At 41.1% G+C, this 19,984-nt stretch overlaps 1 protein-coding gene and 1 long non-coding RNA gene across 3 annotated transcripts in view; both read right to left on the bottom strand.

The window, feature by feature from the left end:
* LOC126992983 (uncharacterized) overlaps positions 1–15,178 on the bottom strand; it is a 48,693-nt gene extending 33,515 nt beyond the window's left edge. Inside the window, 10 exon segments of the mRNA XM_050851808.1 lie at positions 2,333–2,483; positions 3,921–4,071; positions 4,582–4,712; positions 5,663–5,783; positions 6,099–6,134; positions 8,200–8,226; positions 8,833–9,036; positions 10,432–10,569; positions 11,133–11,224; positions 15,023–15,178. Coding sequence (XP_050707765.1) covers positions 2,333–2,483; positions 3,921–4,071; positions 4,582–4,712; positions 5,663–5,783; positions 6,099–6,134; positions 8,200–8,226; positions 8,833–9,036; positions 10,432–10,569; positions 11,133–11,222 — 1,049 coding nt within the window. The 5' untranslated portion in view covers positions 11,223–11,224; positions 15,023–15,178.
* LOC126992982 (uncharacterized) lies at positions 16–1,223 on the bottom strand. 2 transcript variants are annotated; one of them, XR_007747213.1, is made up of 4 exons: positions 841–1,223; positions 461–778; positions 154–356; positions 16–118 (listed from the first exon to the last, which is right to left on the bottom strand). It is a non-coding gene; the product is annotated as an uncharacterized LOC126992982 (long non-coding RNA). The 2 variants fall into 2 exon arrangements; XR_007747212.1 differs by having other exon boundaries at positions 154–778.
* Positions 15,179–19,984: the final 4,806 nt, after the last annotated feature.

Genomic DNA, 19,984 nt, shown 5'->3' with positions numbered 1-19,984 from the left:
CGTGCCCATGAAAATCAGCGTTATACAAGGTGGGTTACTGTCTCTTTCCCTTCCTCTGGTTCCTCATACTTACCCTACCTTACCTGTTCTGACTAAACTACACCTAACCTTACCTTACCTTACCTGTCCTAACCAAACCAAACCTAACCTTACCTGTCCTAACTAAACCAAACCTAACCTATCCTAACCTTACCTGTCCTAACTAAACCAAACCTAACCTAACCTTGCCAGCCTAATCTATCCTAACTTTACCTAACATTACCTGTCCTAGCCAAACCTAACCTTACCAGCCTAACTAAACCAAACCTAACCTATCCTAACCTTACCTGTCCTAACTAAACCAAACCTAACCTAACCTTGCCAGCCTAATCTATCCTAACTTTACCCAACATTACCTGTCCTAACTAAACCAAACCTAACCTAACCTTACCTGTCCTAACTAAACCAAACCTAACCTAACCTTGCCAGCCTAGTCTATCCTAACTTTACCTAACATTACCTGTCCTAACTAAACCAAACCAAACCTGACCTTATCTTACCTTACCAGCCTAACTAAACCAAACCTTACCTTACCTGAACTATTCTAACTAAACCAAACCTAACCTTACCTGTCCTAAGTAAACCTAACCTAACCTATCCTAATTTTACCTTACCTTACCTGTCTAAACTAAACTAAACCTAACCTAACCTTACCTATCCTAACCTAACCTTACTTAAACCTTATCTTACTTAACCTTAAACCTTATCTTACTTAACCTTAAACCTTATCTTACTTAACCTTAAACCTTATCTTACTTAAATAAATAATAAAAAAAAAAAATAATAATAATCTTACTTAACTTTAAACCTTACCTTACTTAACCTTACCTAATCTAACCCAATCTAACCTAACCAAACCATACTTAACCTAAGCTAACCAAGTGTCTGTTTATTATTATCCCAGATGCATGTTTCTATCTGTCTGCTTCCCTGTGTTCCTCCAGTCTAAAAGTAGGGCTTAGAAATCACTGCCAACATGGTAATTCTAAAAGTCCATTCCTGTCTGTTTTCTTTTGCTTCTTAACCCCTTGACTGAGGATTTCCTACAAGAAGACATCACCAAGCTACAGGTATGGAACAAAAAGTGGCTGCTACAATTCAATGAGGAAAAATGTAGCCCTGCACCTTGGGAGGGGATATCCAGCACACCAATACCACATGGAAACACTCCACTATCCACCACAAAGGCAGAGAGAGACCTGGGAGTGTATGTTACCAGGCTACCAGTGAAGGGATATCCAGCACACCAATACCACATGGGAAACACTACACTATCCACCACAAAGGCAGAGAGAGACCTGGGAGTGTATGATACTAGGCTACCAGTGAAGGGATATCCAGCACACCAATACCACATGGGAAACACTCCACTATCCACCACAGAGGCAGAGAAAGACCTGGGAGTGTATGTTACCAGGCTACCTGAGAAGGGATATCCAGCACACCAATACCACATGGGAAACACTCCACTATCCACCACAGAGGCAGAGAAAGACCTGGGAGTGTATGTTACCAGGCTACCAGTGAAGGGATATCCAGCACACCAATACCACATGGGAAACACTCCACTATCCACCACAGAGGCAGAGAAAGACCTGGGAGTGTATGTTACCAGGCTACCAGTGAAGGGATATCCAGCACACCAATACCACATGGGAAACACTCCACTATCCACCACAGAGGCAGAGAAAGACCTGGGAGTGTATGTTACCAGGCTACCTGAGAAGGGATATCCAGCACACCAATACCACATGGGAAACACTCCACTATCCACCAGAGGCAGAGAATGACCTGTGAGGATATGTTACCAAGCTACCAGTGAAGGCCAAATCCGTGCCAATCGCAGCGGATAGGTTAAGTAGTGATTGTTTATGTCATATTCTAAGAGGTATACTTCCTTTCTCTTTGATTTCTTCCTCTCAAGTCTTAAAACAGGCCTGAGAAGTGAGTGTGTGTTAATTTTATGAGATGTGTTCCTATCTCCCTTCCCTTCAAAGAACCATGTATCTCTCCATTGTTTGTAATATCTTAAAACACACAAACACACATACATACCAAGGCATAGTGTATCAAGATACCTCTCCACCCAAAATTGACCTCTCTTTTGGCTACTGTTTACTTTTGTCTATTATAGGAGTGGCATTTTCTACTCATTTGTTGACCCTGAGCCATCTCCTTTGCCTTTGATGTAAAAAAAATAAAAAAATAAAAATAAATAAATAATAATAATAATAATAAATAAATAAATAAGTAAAATAAAAACGGCTCTCTCGGCCCCGTTTTTCCGCCCTACCTCAACTCGACAATCTTCTTCCGCTGCAGCACATCCTGGATCTCCTTGAAGATGGCGCGCCCCTTGGTCTGGGAGCGGACCTTCTCGAGGGAGCTCACGTACGAGGCCATGAAGAACTCTCGGTGGGTATCGTACACAGAGTCACCCATCGCTGGAGGGACGGAGAAGAAGGGGTGAAAGGGGCAGGAGCGTAGGGGTTGGGGTTGGAGTGTAGGGGAGGCTAGGGTGGAGTGTAGGGGGGCGGGGGAGAGAAAGAAGAGAACCCAAACCAGGTCACACAAGTGGGGAGAACAGGGGAAAAAAAAAGCTCTGTGGGCAAGAAAAGAAAATGGAAAAGGGGAAAAAAATAGAAAAGAGAAAATAAAGGAAAGAACACAAGAGAGAGAGAGAGAGAGAGAGAGAGAGAGAGAGAGAGAGAGAGAGAGAGAGAGAGAGAGAGAAATACAAGAAAGAATAAACCAAGTCGCATAAATGGACAAAATAAATAAATAAGTAAATAAAATACGTAAAACAAAATAAAAAATGAAAATAAGACAAAAAAGCTGGAAAAACAAAAAAAGAAAAGATAACAGTCACCTCGAAAATAAAAAATAAAAATAAATAAAAACATACAAATAGGAAAAAGACTGCTGGAGAAATGGAAGGAAACACATATCAGGTAAGTCACTTTGCACCTTCCCATTCTCCCTGCAGTCATCACTTAACCTAACCTAACCTAACCTCACTTCACCTAAGTTATCACTCAAAACACAGATAAAATATAACACTGTCACTTCACACTTTCCCTGCAGTCATCCCTTAACCTAACCTCACCTCACCTAAGTCATCACTCAAAACATAGAAATAAGAAAAGACTGCTGGAGAAATGGAAGGAAACATAAAAGATAACATTGTCACTTCACACCTTCCCATTCTCCCTGCAGTCGTCCCTTAACCTAACCTAACTTAACCTAACCATTCTCCCTGCACCCGTCACTTAACCAAACCTAACCATTCTCTCTGCAGTCATCACTTAACTTAACCAAACCTAACCATTCTCTCTGCAGTCATCACTTAACTTAACCAAACCTAACCATTCTCTCTGCAGTCATCACTTAACTTAACCAAACCTAACCATTCTCTCTGCAGTCATCACTTAACCTAACCTAACCTAACCATTCTCTCTGCAGTCATCACTTAACCTAACCTAACCATTCTCTCTGCAGTCATCACTTAACTTAACCTAACTTAACCTAACCATTCTCTCTGCAGTCGTCCCTTAACCTAACCTAACTTAACCTAACCATTCTCCCTGCACTCATCACTTAACCAAACCTAACCATTCTCTCTGCAGTCATCACTTAACTTAAAACCTAACCTAACCATTCTCTCTGCAGTCATCACTTAACCTAACCGTTCTCCCAGCAGTCATCACTTAACCTAACCATTCTCCCTGCAGTCATCACTTAACCTAACCTAACTTTACCTCACCATTCTCCCAGCAGTCATCACTTAACCTAACCATTCTCCCTGCAGTCATCACTTAACCTAACCTAACTTTACCTCACCATTCTCCCTGCAGTCGTCACTTAACCTAACCTAACCTCACCTAAGAAGTCATCACTCATGGGGATTGCCTCGGCCAGGATCTCCCTCAGGTCCTTGGTGTGGCCACAGAGGAAGATGCCGTCCATTGCATACTGGCGTCCCGCGAATGGCCGATTGTCACTGAGGGCTGCCTGACCTGCTCTGATATAGGCCTGTCAGGGGTGGAGAGAAAGGAATATCGTTACTCAAATGCACACTTAACATTACCTTTTAGTACATAAGGGTATTAGGATAAGGACTACTTGCTAACAGAAACGTCAGCTTTATTTTTTTTTATTTTTTTTTTAATTTTTACAGATTGAATAAGTGAAAATAAGTGACTTTATTTTAACTTCAGCGACTTCGTTCAAGTGGATGGAAGAAGAAGAGAAAAAGAAGAAGAAGAAGAAGAAGAGGAGAAGGAAAGTGTAATGATGACTAAAGAGAAAAAAGAAGAAAGAGGAGGAGGAAGATGACAACTGAGAAGGAGAAAGAGGAGGAGGAGGGAAAGATTGAGAGGAAGAAGAAAACAAAACAAAGAAGAAAAGAGGAAGAAAGCCATAAAAGAGGAAAAAGAAAAAAGAAGAACAAAATCAACAACAGCATGGCCCAGGTAGGAGACATACAGCACGACGGTCACTATAAATAAAATCCGCCTGCACTGGGTCCTCACAAAAACTCACCTTCTCGTAAAATGGATTCATCTTCATGGAAAAGATGGCGTGTACTTCAGCCTCTATGTAATTCTCCAGCTTGAAGAGAGCGCGGCTGCTGTTCGTCCACACTCGGCAGTCGAACCTGTCCTGCTTGATGACTGGAGGGCGAGGTGGGAGGGAGGAGGGAGAGCGAGGGATGAGAGGACGCAGTAAGGATATGCCACACAGACTCCACCTTCTCTTCCTTCCCTCCCTTCCTTCCTTACTAATGCTGACACTGTTTTGATTGTCTTATGTGTGGGAAGATTTTATTATATCATTTTTTTTTTTTTTGAGCCAGGGAGGAAGTTCAATTGCGGAGAGCGAGGGGTGAGAGGATGCAGTGTGGGTATGTGTGGGAAGTTTTTTTGATTTTTTTTTCTTCTATTGAGCAAGGAAGTTCAATTGCAAAAAACACAAAAACACACACACACACACACACACACAAAAAAAAGAAAAAGAAAAAAAAAAGGTGTGGGAAGTTTTGTTATCATTTTTATTTTTAGAGCAAGGAAGTTCAATTGAAAAAAAAAATAAATAAAATAAAAAAAAAAAAAAAAAAAGGAAAAAAAGGGTTGTGTGGGAAGTTTTTTTTATCATTTTAATTTTTTTAGAGCAAGGAAGTTAAATTGAAAAAAAAAAAAAAAAAAAAAAAACGCTCTGACAAAAGAAAAAGAAACGTGTGTGTGTGTGTGTGTGTGTGTGTGTGTGTGTGTGTGTGTGTTGCGGTAACGTTTATAATCATCATCATCAAGTACTTTTCCTTAATTGTTTACTTAAATATAGACGATTATTATTAGTAACCAGAATAGTTGAACGGTACAGTGTGGTTACTAGCCGTTCTGTGTGTGTGTGTGTGTGTGTGTGTGTGTGTGTGTGTGTGTGTGTGTTTACCTAGTTCCAATATACAGAGCCTGAATTAAACCCATAAGGTCCTCTCAATAAATCTATACTCTAATAAACTTCAAACTTCCTTTCAAACTTCTTATAGTGTTTTTCGCCTCATCCACTTCCTCATTTAATTCATTCCAAGTGTGTGTGTGTGTGTGTGTGTGTGTAAAGCGCTCACCCATGCTGTAGAAGTTAAGGGCCTCTGCGTACTGTCCATTCTTGAAGTGCACATTTCCGATCTCCCTGAGGACCACCCCCTCGTGCTGACGCTTCTTGTAACTGCCGGCATCCTCAAGCTCCTGATCCACGGTGACAGCAGCGGAAGGAGTGGCGGAAGAGAGGAGTAGAAGGCTCGTTATTTTTTGCGCATACGTATTTCAAGTTTAGTGACGGTCTAAATGTTATGAACCAAGACGTAAAATGTGATAAAAATAATCGACATAACCTACAAACTTGGCCATATAAAGCGACAAAAAAATCAATGAAACCAGCTAACTACGCCTTGAAAAACAGGGTAAAAGAAAAGGACATATCAAGCCACATTGTTGTTCTTGAAGGCATATTATGAGGAGTAAAAAAAATCATGTGTAAACAACGATCGATTCTCAACTTACGAATCTCAGCTGCTCATCTTCGCGTTGCCATTTTGCCTGCGAGAGAAACAGTTCACTTAGTTACTGCATCTACTACTATGACTTCTCTTTTTTTTTCCTACAGCCTCCATCCATTAGAGTTGCATTGTGAGAGGTATCTTTTCTCATACTACTACTACTACAGTAAAACCCCGATTATCCGAAATGGAAGGGGGGAAGCCTCTTTCGGATAAGCCGATTTTTCGGATAATCCGGATTTATGGCCGCCAATTTGATCGTCGGCATTGTGGCGTTGCGACTGCCGCCGACTGACGATGTAAACAATGAAACCAAACAAACACACGCTACGCTAAACAAAGTAGTACGCTTAAAACATGTGATGTAAATGTTTTATTGTATGTTTGTCTGTGTGTCTCCTTGTCTGGACCAGTGTATGTTGATACTTGTGAGCGTTGCAGATCAGAATTGTGAATGTTGCAGAGTGCGATTGTGAATGGTTGTGCAAGCTTGCAAGTGTGACCTTGATGCATCGTGCAGGTGGAGACATACTATGATGACTCATATTATCGCGAAACTCGTATGTTGGAAGGGGAATGAGAGTACGGTGTGAGAGTAGTCGTGCAGTAGTTTGTTCGTTCGCCGCACCTACGTCCTTGCTGGGGCGAAGGTGCGGACGTGGTGTTGTTGAGAGTTTGTTTAATGTTTTTTGTCTAATACATTGATCTATTCGTTACAAGCTATTTCGGCAATACGTATTAGAAAGCATATTCATTTTAACTGTTCTTATCAATTTTAAATGTGTTAATATAGTACATATGTAGTTACTTTTATTTATTTTTGGTGTTTTATAACGTTTTAGTATAGAAAAATAAATAAATTTTAATTGCATTATCCAGATCAATTTCGGATAATCCGGTTTTTCGGATAATCTGCTTTCGGATAATCGGGGTTTTACTGTACTACTATTATGGACCATCCACGAAATGTATGTGAATGCCCTCTGCCTGGGAGAAAGTTCTGTTCCACCTCAGATTTCTCCTTTCCCGCAAAACAAACAAGAATAACAAATAGCCTGTATAAATCTACATTGGTGTGAGGGAAATAAACAACAGCAACAAGCACCCAAAAAGATCTGATGGTGGATTACGAGCTGTTTTGATGTGAAGGTTTTGAAAATTTACTTGTCGACGCTGCTCATTGATTGGCTGCTGCATTATGAGTCCAAGGCTGCTTCAACTGCTTTCATTTATTTTTCCACCTCCTTCAAGAATATATTTTCATGCTGTATGTATATGATTTACTACAGGTAACTCGATTTACGCGTGTTTGGTTTACGCGATTTTTAAATAACATGGGGTCCAAAATCCAAATAAATGTTTAATTTACATGTTTTTTTCACTTCTACACGATAATTTATGGAGTGGCCACCAGATGTCTCATGCAACTGGACTCACACGGCGCCGCGGCCACGCAGCTGAGCTCAGTTCTTCCCGCGCACCACTTGAACAACAATACAGTCCCCACGCTGCCAAGCTACTCAACAACAACAACACCCTCGCTGCTGTGCTACCACGAGGGGAAGGGTAGCCAGAGGAGGAACCACGAAAAGGAGAGGAGTCAGAGTGACACAGTAGGCAATAAAGGTACGAACCTACCTCTTGTTTGATTTACGCGACCTCTTCATGGACACAATACTCGCGTAAATCGAGTTACCTGTATTTCATATGCCTTTATATATATTTCCTGCTCGGGTACCCTGCTTCAACTTAACATAATTAGTAGACAATGCACATGCCCTGTTGCTTCCCCGCTAACAATTAGGCTACTTGGAGGTCATAAAAAAGCCAGGATACAGCAGATTAGGTTAACGTAGCAATGCACTCAGTTTTCTTAACCCGGCAGCAGCGACGGGCCAAATTTGTGGCTTTACCGCGTACCAGCGACGGGCTCAATTTTTGGCTTGACATAAACCCCCAAAAATTAGAGGACGCACCAACTGATTACAAATGCGTTGTTATCTATTATAAAATGATTTGTGTGAGTGATGATTTTTTCTCATTAATTCACTTAGAGGAGCCTTTGAGAAACATGATCCCCGCAGCTGCCGGGTTAAGCTACTTACCAACATCGGGCGGCGACGTTCACCAAACTGCAGACGATCAGTGTTGTTTCCATGCAATGTAGAGATTGGAGTGAGGAACATTAATATATCATGTGTACTACAGTGTGAGTATACCTACACTGTGGTGCTTATATTCAATCTAAATTAATATACTTATGCATGAGGGGTATGCAGTGGTATATGGTAATGTAGGTATATGTAGCGTAGCCTTAACCCGGTAGCAGCGACGGGTCAAATTTGTGGCTTTACCGTGTAGCAGCAACGGGCCAAATTTGTGCCATGATATAAACCCCAAAAAATAGATGATACATAATATGACCACAAATGCTTTGATATATATTATGAAATGGCTTGTGTGAGGGGTGATTTTTACTCATTTTTCTCGCTTCATTGATCCCTGCTGCTACCGGGTTAATGTTAGCTGGGAAAGAACAGGGCAAGGGCTTAAAAACATCTATTGTCTACTCATTATTGTAAGTTGAACCAGGGTACCCATACAATAAATATATATAAAGGCATATGAAATAATAAATCGTATACATGCAACGTGAAAATATATTCCTCAAGGAGGCGAAAAACATAAATGATGCAGTTGAAGCAGCCTTGGCCCCATAACGCAGCAGCCCCACTCACCAAAGCCGGAAGGACACATCTCATTTCGTCGCGGTAGGTATAAATGTAGTTGTCATCCTTGTTGAGATGGCCGATGACGTTGCCCACCGCTTCCGCCGAGGCAAACACCTTGTAGCTCTTGATGTAGACGTAATGCAGAGCCGTATCCTCGAGTCTTGGCCTGCTCTCGTCCGGCGTGAAGGGGTCATTTGGAACCACAATCCTCTGTAAGGGACGAGAAATGGATGTGGATTTTAGAACGGGAGGCTGCAGAACGCTTAACCTCAGACCTTGCTATCATTTCCGATTGGGGTAAAAGGAACCTTATGTCCTTCAAAAACTCAATTTCTCCACCTATCAACTCAACACAATCTTCTAAATATCTATCCCCTATTCTTCGACAACACTCAGCTGTCACCTTCTTCAATATTAAATATCCTCGGGCTATCCTTAACTCAAAATCTTAACTGGAAACTTCACATCTCTCTCACTAAATCAGCTTCGTTGAGGTTGGGCGTTCTGTTTTGTCTCCACCAGTTTTTCTTCCCTTGGATGTGGATTTCCTACAAGAAGACAAGCAACAGGAATGGGGCAAATGTGGCTGCTACAATTCAATGAAGAAAAATGTAAAGTCCTGCACCTTGGGAGGGGATATCCAGCATACCAATACCACATGGAAACACTCCACTATCCACCACAAAGGCAGAGAATGACCTGGGAGTGTATGTTACCAGGCTACCAGTGAAGGGATATCCAGCACACCAATACCACATGGGAAACACTCCACTATCCACCACAAAGGCCGAGAAAGACCTGGGAGTGTATGTTACCAGGCTACCAGTGAAGGGATATCCAGCACACCAATACCACATGGGAAACACTCCACTATCCACCACAGAGGCAGAGAAAGACCTGGGAGTGTATGTTACCAGGCTACCAGTGAAGGGATATCAAGCACACCAATACCACATGGGAAACACTCCACTATCCACCACAAAGGCCGAGAAAGACCTGGGAGTGTATGTTACCAGGCTGAGGCTACCAGTGAAGGGATATCCAGCACACCAATACCACAAGGGAAACACTCCACTATCCACCACAGAGGCAGAGAAAGACCTGGGAGTGTATGTTACCGGGCTACCAGTGAAGGGATATCAAGCACACCAATACCACATGGGAAACACTCCACTATCCACCACAGAGGCAGAGAAAGACCTGGGAGTGTATGTTACCAGGCTACCAGTGAAGGGATATCCAGCACACCAATGCCACATGGGAAACACTCCACTATCCACCACAGAGGCAGAGAAAGACCTGGGAGTGTATGTTACCGGGCTACCACATGGGAAACACTCCACTATCCACTACAGAGGCAGAGAAAGACCTGGGAGTGTATGTTACCAGGCTACCAGTGAAGGTGAAGGAAAAGGTGAGGAAGGAGAAGCAGGAAAAGATTGAGGAAAGAATGAATGGAGAAAGAAAAGACGAAGAAAGGAAGAGCAGAAGGAAGAAAAAGAAAAGACGGAAAGGAAAGAAATGGTGAAGAAGGGAAGAGAACGATAAGATAAAGAAGGAAGGGAAGAACAAAGGGTCTCTCTCTCTCTCTCTCTCCAGTCGCACCTCCTTAATGGTGATGATGGCCCCCACAGTGAAGGTCTCGTTGATGCGCTTGGCCAGGACGTAGACGATAGGGGAGATGTGGGACCCGTCAGAGAGGCGCAGGCACCACATGTCATCAATGTCGGCCTTGAAGATTACCTGCGAGGGGGCAGAGAAAGTGTGCCATTGGGGTGCGAACAAGGATGGGGTGATGGTAAGGAAATGTAACTTCTTTTATTAATACTACGAAAAAGTTGTGTGCATAGTAGAGAGAGCATAGGAACAAGATGAACTGGGCCAAGAAGGTGTGTCATTATGAAGCGAACAAGGATAGGGTAATAGATAAGGAAATATAACTTCTTTTATTAATATTACAAAAGAGCTGTGCACTTTGGAAAGAGGGAGTACAGTAAAGGAAATATAACTTCTTTTATTAATATTACAAGAGAGTTGTGCACATTGCAAAGATGGAGTAGTATTGCAAAGAGGGAGTACAGTAACGGAAATATAACTTTTTCATCAATATTACGAGAGTTGTGCGCATTGCAAAGAGGGAGTACAGAAACAAGAGGAACTGCGGATATGTCAAATCTATAATCTTTTTTCTTCAATAAGTCAAGGCCACTCCAAGTTAGCAATGATGTAAGAGACTCCTAACCAAGACCAAGGCTATAGGTAAACAGGGATACTCTTATGGTTTTACACTTATTAATATTTCTCACCTGCATCTTGATTTCCTCCTTCAGGTTCTCCTCGTAAAGGGCAAAGACGCCCCTCTTGGTCAGCATCCACTTTGATTTCTTGCCACTCATTGCTGGGGAAAAAAAATAGGAATAAGAGGAGAATAAAAGGAATACTAATGAATACTTGACCTCACTTGATTTTGAATACCAATGAATACCCACAAACAGAGACCTCGGCGTTTGAATCTAGTTACTGAAATAAAATGTCCGAGAAACCAGGCCTCTGAGAGCTGACCAATATGAAAGAATACATCACTATGTCATTTCCGAGCTTATAGTTATTATGTCACTTTTCTTCTCTATTGTTTCCTTACTTTATTTACTCACATCAATTTACTTTCCTGTGACATATTTTTCTAGGTTCTGAATATACCCCCCCCACCTTCCCCCTCCCTTCACTGTGTCGTTTCTGTGTGTTAGTTTTCCCACATTAATTTCATGTTACAATATTTATAGGTTCTTACTGTAACCTCCCCCAACACATACACACATTTGTCGTTTTTGGTGATAGATATTCTCGCTTCCTTTGTCTTGATTTCTTACTTTTTTTTTTTTTTTTTTTTTTACGTCTCCGCCTATTGCACCGGTAGGCTTGCTTGAGGGGCCTGGATGGTATTCAGCCCCAGCCCCTCATGGTGCAGGCAAGTGTTTATAGTGGTGCCATCATACTTTCCTGGTAATTTAACTTTTTATTCTGACTGTATTTATAGATTCTGAATGTTACCAGTACTGTTATTTCTGTAGTTCTGGTTATGATGTTACCAGTACTGTTATTTCTGTAGTTCTGGTTATGATCACTTTCTTCACTGTCATTTTCTTACCTTATTTTCCTCATTTAACTTTCTTCCTGTGTATTTCTAAAAGGCTCTAAACTGACTGACTGATAGAAAACTGTGTAACTACAAATTTAAAATTCACATCACATCACTTTCTGTCTAAAATCCTTACCTCTAACTATTTCCAAGAGAGTGAACTGTGTAAGACTTCGTATCAATTTCTTTGTCTATTATCTTTTCCACAGTGGGGCACAGGCCCGATAGGGCCTCTTCCAGGGAACTTTTGTGAGTATCTGTGAGTATCTGTGAGAATTTCCTGGTCATTTAAACTTGTAACTATTTCTAAGAGGCTCTGAACCCATGAGAGGCTGAGAGACAACTGTTTGTGACCCTAAAATTTAAATCCCAGCTCACCCTCCCTTGAGACCTGACTGGAAGAGAGAGGGAGGGAAATGGAGGTGAGGTAAAGAGGAATAAAGAAGGAGGGAGAGTGAGGTGAGGGAAGGGAAGAGCATGGAGATAGGAAGAGAGAGAAGAGGGAGAAGGGAGGGAAATGGAAGTGAGGTAAAGGGGAAGAGAGGGAGGGAAAGTGAGGTGAGAAACAGGGTAGGGGAGAGACACAAAGGAAAGGAAGGAGAGAGGGAGGTGAGGTGAGGTAAAGGGGAGGGAAGGAGGAAGAGAGAAAATGAGGTAAAGGGAGGTAAGGGAAAGATATATAAAAAGAGGAGGAGAGAGAGGAGGGAAACACATGTGAGGTGAAGGGGAGGGAAGGATGAAGAAAGGGAGGAGAGAAAATGAGGTAAGGAAGAGGGAAGGGGAGGGAAAGATAAACAGGAGGTAAGAAGAAAAGGGGGGAAGGAACAATATATAAAAAGAAAAGAAGGAAGGAGAGGAAGAAAAAGGGAGATGGGAAAGAGAAAGGAAAAGGGGATGAAAGAATGCACCACGAGGGAAGGCAAGGGACTGAGGTCAGGTCAGGTCATAATCCATTACTGTTTGACCCATGGTTTGACCTGAGCTAAAAATAGATATATGGAGAGAGAGAGATTTACATAGATTTACATAGAAAATCAGACCACACAGACCCCATGGTCCAGACTTGGTGGTCTGTCCTTAAACCTAAGTGATTTTACATTAATCAGAAGACTCCAAAACGTTGCATTTCTACTCTAGTTGATATTAAGTTGAAGGAAGAGGTAAGGAAGAGGGAAGGGGAGGGAAAGATAAACAGGAGGTAAGAAGAAAAGGGGGGAAGGAACAATATATAAAAAGAAAAGAAGGAAGGAGAGAGAGAGAGAGAGAGAGAGAGAGAGAGAGAGAGAGAGAGAGAGAGAGAGATTTACATAGATTTACATAGAAAATCAGTCCACACAGACCCCATGGTCCAGACTTGGTGGTCTGTCCTTAAACCTAAGTGATTTTACATTAATCAGAAGACTCCAAAACGTTGCATTTCTACTCTAGTTGATATTAAGTTGAAGGAAGAGGTAAGGAAGAGGGAAGGGGAGGGAAAGATAAACAGGAGGTAAGAAGAAAAGGGGGGAAGGAACAATATATAAAAGAAAGAAGGAAGGAGAGAGAGAGAGAGAGAGAGAGAGAGAGAGAGAGAGAGAGAGAGAGAGAGAGAGAGAGAGAGAATAAATAAGATAAAAAAAAGGAAAGGATGAAGAAAGGAAGAAAAATAAAGATGAAAGGAGGGAAGGAGGAAGAGAAGGAAAGAGAGGAAAGGGAAAAATAAAGAGGAGGAAGAGGAAGGAAAAAGAGATGATAAAGGAGGGAAAAAAGGTAATATAAATAGAAGGAAAGGAGGAAGAGAAGGAAAAGAGAAAGAGGGAGGAGAGACAGCAAGGAAAAGGGAAAAGGGGAGGGAAGGTGATTGATAGTTGATTGTTGCAAGTAAAAAACAAAGGAGAAGGGAGGAACATGCCATCCCAACCCCCAGGCAGTACAGTGTGATTATATAGCTAAGGATACATGTAGAAGTAGCACCAGGAAACTAAAAAGATAGAATGGTAGGGGACAATAGCAAAAAATAAATAAACGCCTTAATTTAATCAGGGGAGTAGACATAAGGGACTGGACATATGAACTACAATCTAGGGGCAAATGCAGGATACTCACTAAGCACAGCTGAGAGAACATTACCGCTAATGAACCAGCCTGTGCACCAGCTCAGGCAGGTTCCAGTGGCCCTGTGGGCAGTACGCACTAATAGCAGGACAATGCAAGACATAGTGTTTGAGCGTGTGACCCCCTGGCCTGGCACACAAGCGGCAAGGTACAGGGTCAGCCCCACTAACCTCCCAGTAATATCTGTAGCCCAGCCTCAGCCGCATCACCACCAGATCATAGGATGCACTAAGCCTGCCATAAGTGTGGGTCCAGATACTTGATACCTGGGCACAGTGACTGCTGGAGGGACTACCATCCTGACACCTCAAGGCAAGCTGATTGGTAACAGACTAACTAACAAGGGATCTAAGGAAACTCTACTCCTAACATAATTTAGGTGTACTCAACACCTGGTACATTGAGATCATCAGAGGCAGCACGAGCAGGCTAAGGGCACTAAGGCATTTATTGACTATATCACAGTCAGAGGGGGAGGAGGGCAGAAGGGCATACAAACAGGTACACAGCCTTCCCGAGAGCTACAGTGATATGGAGGGCTTCATATATGGCACAGAGTTCCGCCCTTGTGGATGACAGATGATCAGGAAACCTCTTGGAAACCTCAGTGTGAAGGGAAGGGAAAAATTAAAAAAAAAATAGAGGAAAGGAAGGAGGGAAGAAGGAAAACTTTGGAAGAGAAGAAAATAAAAAAAATTAAAAAACTCGGTGAAGGGAAGGGAAAAATGAAAAAGAAGGAAAGGAAGGAGGAAGAATAGGAAGAGAAGAAAAGGAAAAAACAAACAAAAACAAACAAAAACAATTAAAACAAAACACGTGGCCACAAGCACACAAACAAACACACACACAACATCCAACCTTGACCAACCCGCCCTTCTTTCCACCACCTTTTCCCCTTATATCCAGCCTTTGCCCTTACTCCCAGCCTTGACACAGCCTTAAATAAAACCCCAGGGATCTTACCACCGGGCCTTTGGTGTCGCTGGGGCTGTCTCACGCTCGCCAGGGGGAAAAAGGACGAAAAAAGGAGAAAAATGTCTGTCTCTCTCTCTCCCTCTGTGTCTGTTGTTGACTAACTTGGGTGTGATGGCAGACTCAAGTTAACCGTTTCTTGGGTTAATTTATCGTATTTTAGCCTTGGATGTGGTTAATTATCCTTTTCCTGTGTTTTGAGTAATATTCTGATGTGGTTAAGCTGTGCAGTCACTTTTTGCGTATATGGGATGCCTGTTTCCATGGTAAATAGGCCCAAATTTACTGTTTTAAGGGTTAATTTACTCCTTTTAGCCTTGAATATGTGGTTAAATATCCTGTTTTGTGTTTTAATAAGGTGTTTGAGGTGATTTGGCTGTTCAATGTCGCTTTTTTTTCATTATTTCGCGTATATGAAATGACGTTTTCTCTCACGAATAACTCATACCTGGTGTTGGACTATATGTAAGACTAAAATATTTCTTGTGTGTCTATAGAGGCAGTTTTGAGGTTGTTTTTTTCTATTTTTAAGGTGTTGTTTGAGGGTTTTAGATATGCCAGAAAGATTAACAAAGGCAGAGCGCGCGAAACCTTTGTGGCGGAAATGCACACCTGCCAGATTATCGTACTCAACTGTATCGTATCTACCGGTTTCTGACCCTAAACTATTGCCAAGAAGTACCAATAATTAACCATTTTACCGATAACTGTATATGAAGACAGTTATCGGGGTGAGGGAGACAGTTTTTTGGGCGGAAATCGGCAAACATGAGGCTGAGTACGACAATCTGGCAACTTTGCAGGAATGTCGGGTGTCATTTTTGAAAATTTCTGCGCCAAGATCACCTATTTAACGAAGTTTTTTTTAAGGGTTATGAGCATTTCCAGGGGTAGTTATATGACCCAGATGATAGTTTGACTATTCTTCTTCACATTGAACCTAAAAACAACACTCCTCACAGCCCGATTGACATATTTTGCGGCCTTTCTAAGTAGGTGATGTGATGGGTGGTGGCGTCTGACTACACCCCAAGCACACTTTTCACAAGGCTTTCAGAGGCGTCATAGGCATTTCCAGGGGTAGTTATATGACCCAGATGATAGTTTGACCCTTTTCCTGTACCATGAACCTAACAACAACACTCCTCAGAGCCCAACTGACCTCCTTTTTCGGCCTTATGTGATGGGTGGTAGCGTCTGACCATACCACAAGCACACTTTTCACAAGGCTTTCAGAGGCGTCATGGGCACTTCCAGGGGTAGTTATATAACCCAGATGATAGTTTGACTCCTCTTCTTCACATTGAACCTAATAAAACACTACTCAGAGCCCGATTGACCTTCTTTACAATACCCCAAGCACATATTTTACAAGGCTTTCATAGGCGTCATGGGCATTTCCAGGGGCAGTATGATGATAGTTTGACCCTTCTTCTGTACCATGAACCTAAAAACAACACTCCTCACAGCCCAATTGACCTCCTTTTCGGGCTTTCTATGTAGGTGATACGATGATACAAGGCTTTCGTAGGCGTGTGGGGCATTTCCAGGGGTAGTTTCATGACCCAGATGATAGTTTGACCCTTCTTCTTCTCATTGAACCTAATATAACACTCCTCAGAGCCCGCTTGACCTCCTTATCGGCCCGTGGAAATAGTTAACGTGCGGTTGTGAAAGGTGGGACCCATTTATCAGGTGCTATAGCGACATATTTCGCACTCGATAATCTATTTTTAAGTCACAAAGTCATGGAGAGTGTATAGCCGTGTGCTCTCTTGCCTTCCTTTGTTTTCTGGTCCATTCTCTTTTTCTTCTCGAGTTTTCTTCCTTTCTTTCTTATTTCGTGGTTGTTTTCCTTTGTTTTCTTCTTTTGTTCCCTTGTTCTTTATTTTGTCTTTCTTCACTCGGTTAGTTTTCTTCTTTGTTTTGTTTTCCTTTGTTTTCTTTCATTCTCTTGTTCTTTATTAATTTTGTCTTTGTTTTCCCAGTTCTTGTTTTTCTTCTTCTCTTCTTTCTCTTCTTCTTTTCTCTTCTATATCTTGTTTTCCTATCATTTTATTCTTATTTCCTGCTTATTTCTTTTGTTCTTCCTTCGTTTTACTCATTCTCTTGTTCTTCATTCATTGTCTTTATTTTCTCAGTCCTTGTTTGCTTTCTTTTCTTCTTTTTCTAATTTTGTTTTCCTTTTATTTAACTATTTTTGTCTCCCCTGTCTTTATTTCCTCTCTCTTCTCTCCCGTTTTCTCTCATTTCTTCTTTTCTTTCTTCCTCTCTCTTTTCTCATTTTTCTTTCTTCTCTATCTTAACCTTTTATCAATATAGTGTTGCAGTGTTTGTTGTGTAAAGTATTGTTTTAATGCAATACTTATTAATTCTTGTTATATCTATCTATCCCATTTTGTGATGCAAGATCGAGCGCTATATAGGAAGTCTTTCACCACATATAGATAATGTTTGTGGATATATAAGGGATTAATCTATCTATTTCTCTCTCTCTTTCTCTCTCTCAACACCAAATTTTTCCTTCATCACCACCACCACCACCATCATCATCACCACCACTACCACCACCATCACCACCACCACGAAATGAATGCACTATATATTACTTTTTTTTCTACTTTCTGCTTCCTCTGCTGACTCACCACCACCACTATCAACACCACCGTCACCACCACCACCACCACTATCAACACCACCGTCACCACCACCGATCAATTAATACTCCTATCACCACCGACTAATTATGGTATTTGATAACTTCTGAAGGTCATCGTAATAATAATAATAATAATAATAATAATAATAATAATAATAATCAGTAGTAGTAGTAGTAGTAGTAGTAGTAGTAGTAGTAGTAAAAGAAGTACGTAACTAATGATTTGAGTTTTGAAGAGAAGAAGAGGAGGAGGAAGAAGACGAAAAAGAGGAGGAGGAGGAGGAGGAGGAAAAACCCGGGGAAAAATCATGGACTATAAATAAAAAGAAAGAGAAAAAAAGGAAGACATGAAGGCAGAGAGGAGGAAGAAGAAGAGGAGGAGGAGGATGTAGAAGAGGATGAGGTGGAAAAAAAAAGCCCGACTATGCATAACAACCTTGAATCACACACACACACACACACACACACACACACACACACACACACACATGGGACACAGAAACAGCTGTGCATTTGAAGCAGATACGTATTAGTTGAGAAATAAATAAATTAACACTCTCTCTCTCTCTCTCTCTCTCTCTCTCTCTCTCTCTTACCGTCACTATATTATGTCTGTCCGCAACACAAACTAACTCAACACTGACTCTCCAGCGCTAAAAGTTCCTTGTTTTGAATTGCGCCACACACACACACACACACACACACACACACTGATAGGGATAACATAACTGATAGACTGTAACCGTGTGTGTGTGTGTGTGTGTTTCCGTGTTCGAGAGAGAGAGAGAGAGAGAGAGAGAGAGCACTAACCTCCTACCAGTGAGCTGAGGCGTCGATAGTGTCCCGTACCCGTAGTCAACCAGTCAGCAACAGTCGATACAGGTTGAATACTGGAAGCAACTCAAGCAACCAAGCAGGCACGGTTACCAGACGGTCTTTCTTTGCATTTTCCCACCAAACTAACATCGCACCCTCACTAATAACGACTTTCCATTATAGTTACCGTTAAATTCGTTAGGTGTTGATGTTTTTTGTATTAGTTATGGATCAGAAAACGGAAGAAAATGTGATGCGTTCTAGGTTACCAGGTTACCAGATGGTCTTCCTTTGCATAGTTTTAAGTGATTTCCCACCAAACAAACATCGCAACCTCACTAATAACGACTTTCCACTATAGTTACCGTTAAATTCGCAAGTTGTTGATGTTTTTTTGTATTAGTTATGGGTCTGAAAACGGAAGAAGATGTGATGCGGTCTGAGCGGGCTGGGTGACTGGCTGGTTGTGACGTGTGGAGTACGCGTTCGCCTTCTGTCACTTACATGTTGAGTGGTTAGTTTTTTCCCGCAAATTCAGATCTGTTATCACTATTTTTATCTTTCTTCTTTGCTTATTCCTCTTCCTCTTCTTCATCTCATCATTAGTTTTTCTACTCCTATTCAGTTATTATTATCATTATTATTATTCTTTCTTTATTTCTTCCTCTTTCTCTTCTCCATCTTATTATTATTATTGTTATCATCAGTAGTAGTAGTAGTAGTAGTAGTAGTAGTAGTAGTAGTAGTAGTAGTAAGTCGTAGTAGAAGTTGTAGTAGTAGTAGGTATAACAACTGGAATGACTGAATCCTTAAAAAATAACAATAAAACACAAATTCCAGTACCCAAATAACACACACACACACACACACACACACACACACACACACCTGACACATCATCAGTTTCATCACACTATCACTATCAAAAGCCACCAAAGTCACATTTCCCAGCTAAAAATAGACATGACCACATAATATTATCATTTTTTTGATATTTGCAAAGCTATGTAGGTGATAAGATTGACCACTTAAGACACATCCTACTACTACTACTACTACTACTACTACTACTACTACTACTACTAATACTACTACTAGAGATGAAGGAACGTAAATAAATGGAATGAATGAATGAATGAATAACTGAAGGAAGGAAAAATAACGATAAAGCGAAAGAAAGAAAAAGGGAATTGACGTAAATGACAGTAAAGTTTAATTTCGCTTAGTAATATAATAAAAAAATAGAAAACTAAAATAACGTAGCAAATAACATAATACTACAGTCATATATATATTATTTAGAGCATGATAAAGACGTGGTACAAAGGCTTTCATCTATACTATAAATCGAAATCTACCTCAGAAAAATAAAAATGAAAACATGTATAAAAACGAAGCTTAATAGATTTTTGTTCGAATTGATTCTCCTTTGATGTTTAATTCAGAAGATTTATCAAACCAAATATATCATGGACTTG

This window comes from Eriocheir sinensis, unplaced genomic scaffold, assembly GCF_024679095.1.
Source record: "Eriocheir sinensis breed Jianghai 21 unplaced genomic scaffold, ASM2467909v1 Scaffold535, whole genome shotgun sequence".
Taxonomy (NCBI): Eukaryota; Metazoa; Arthropoda; class Malacostraca; order Decapoda; family Varunidae; genus Eriocheir; species Eriocheir sinensis.
Note: the sequence above shows the minus strand (reverse complement) of the source record. Positions and strands in the feature narration are given on the sequence as shown.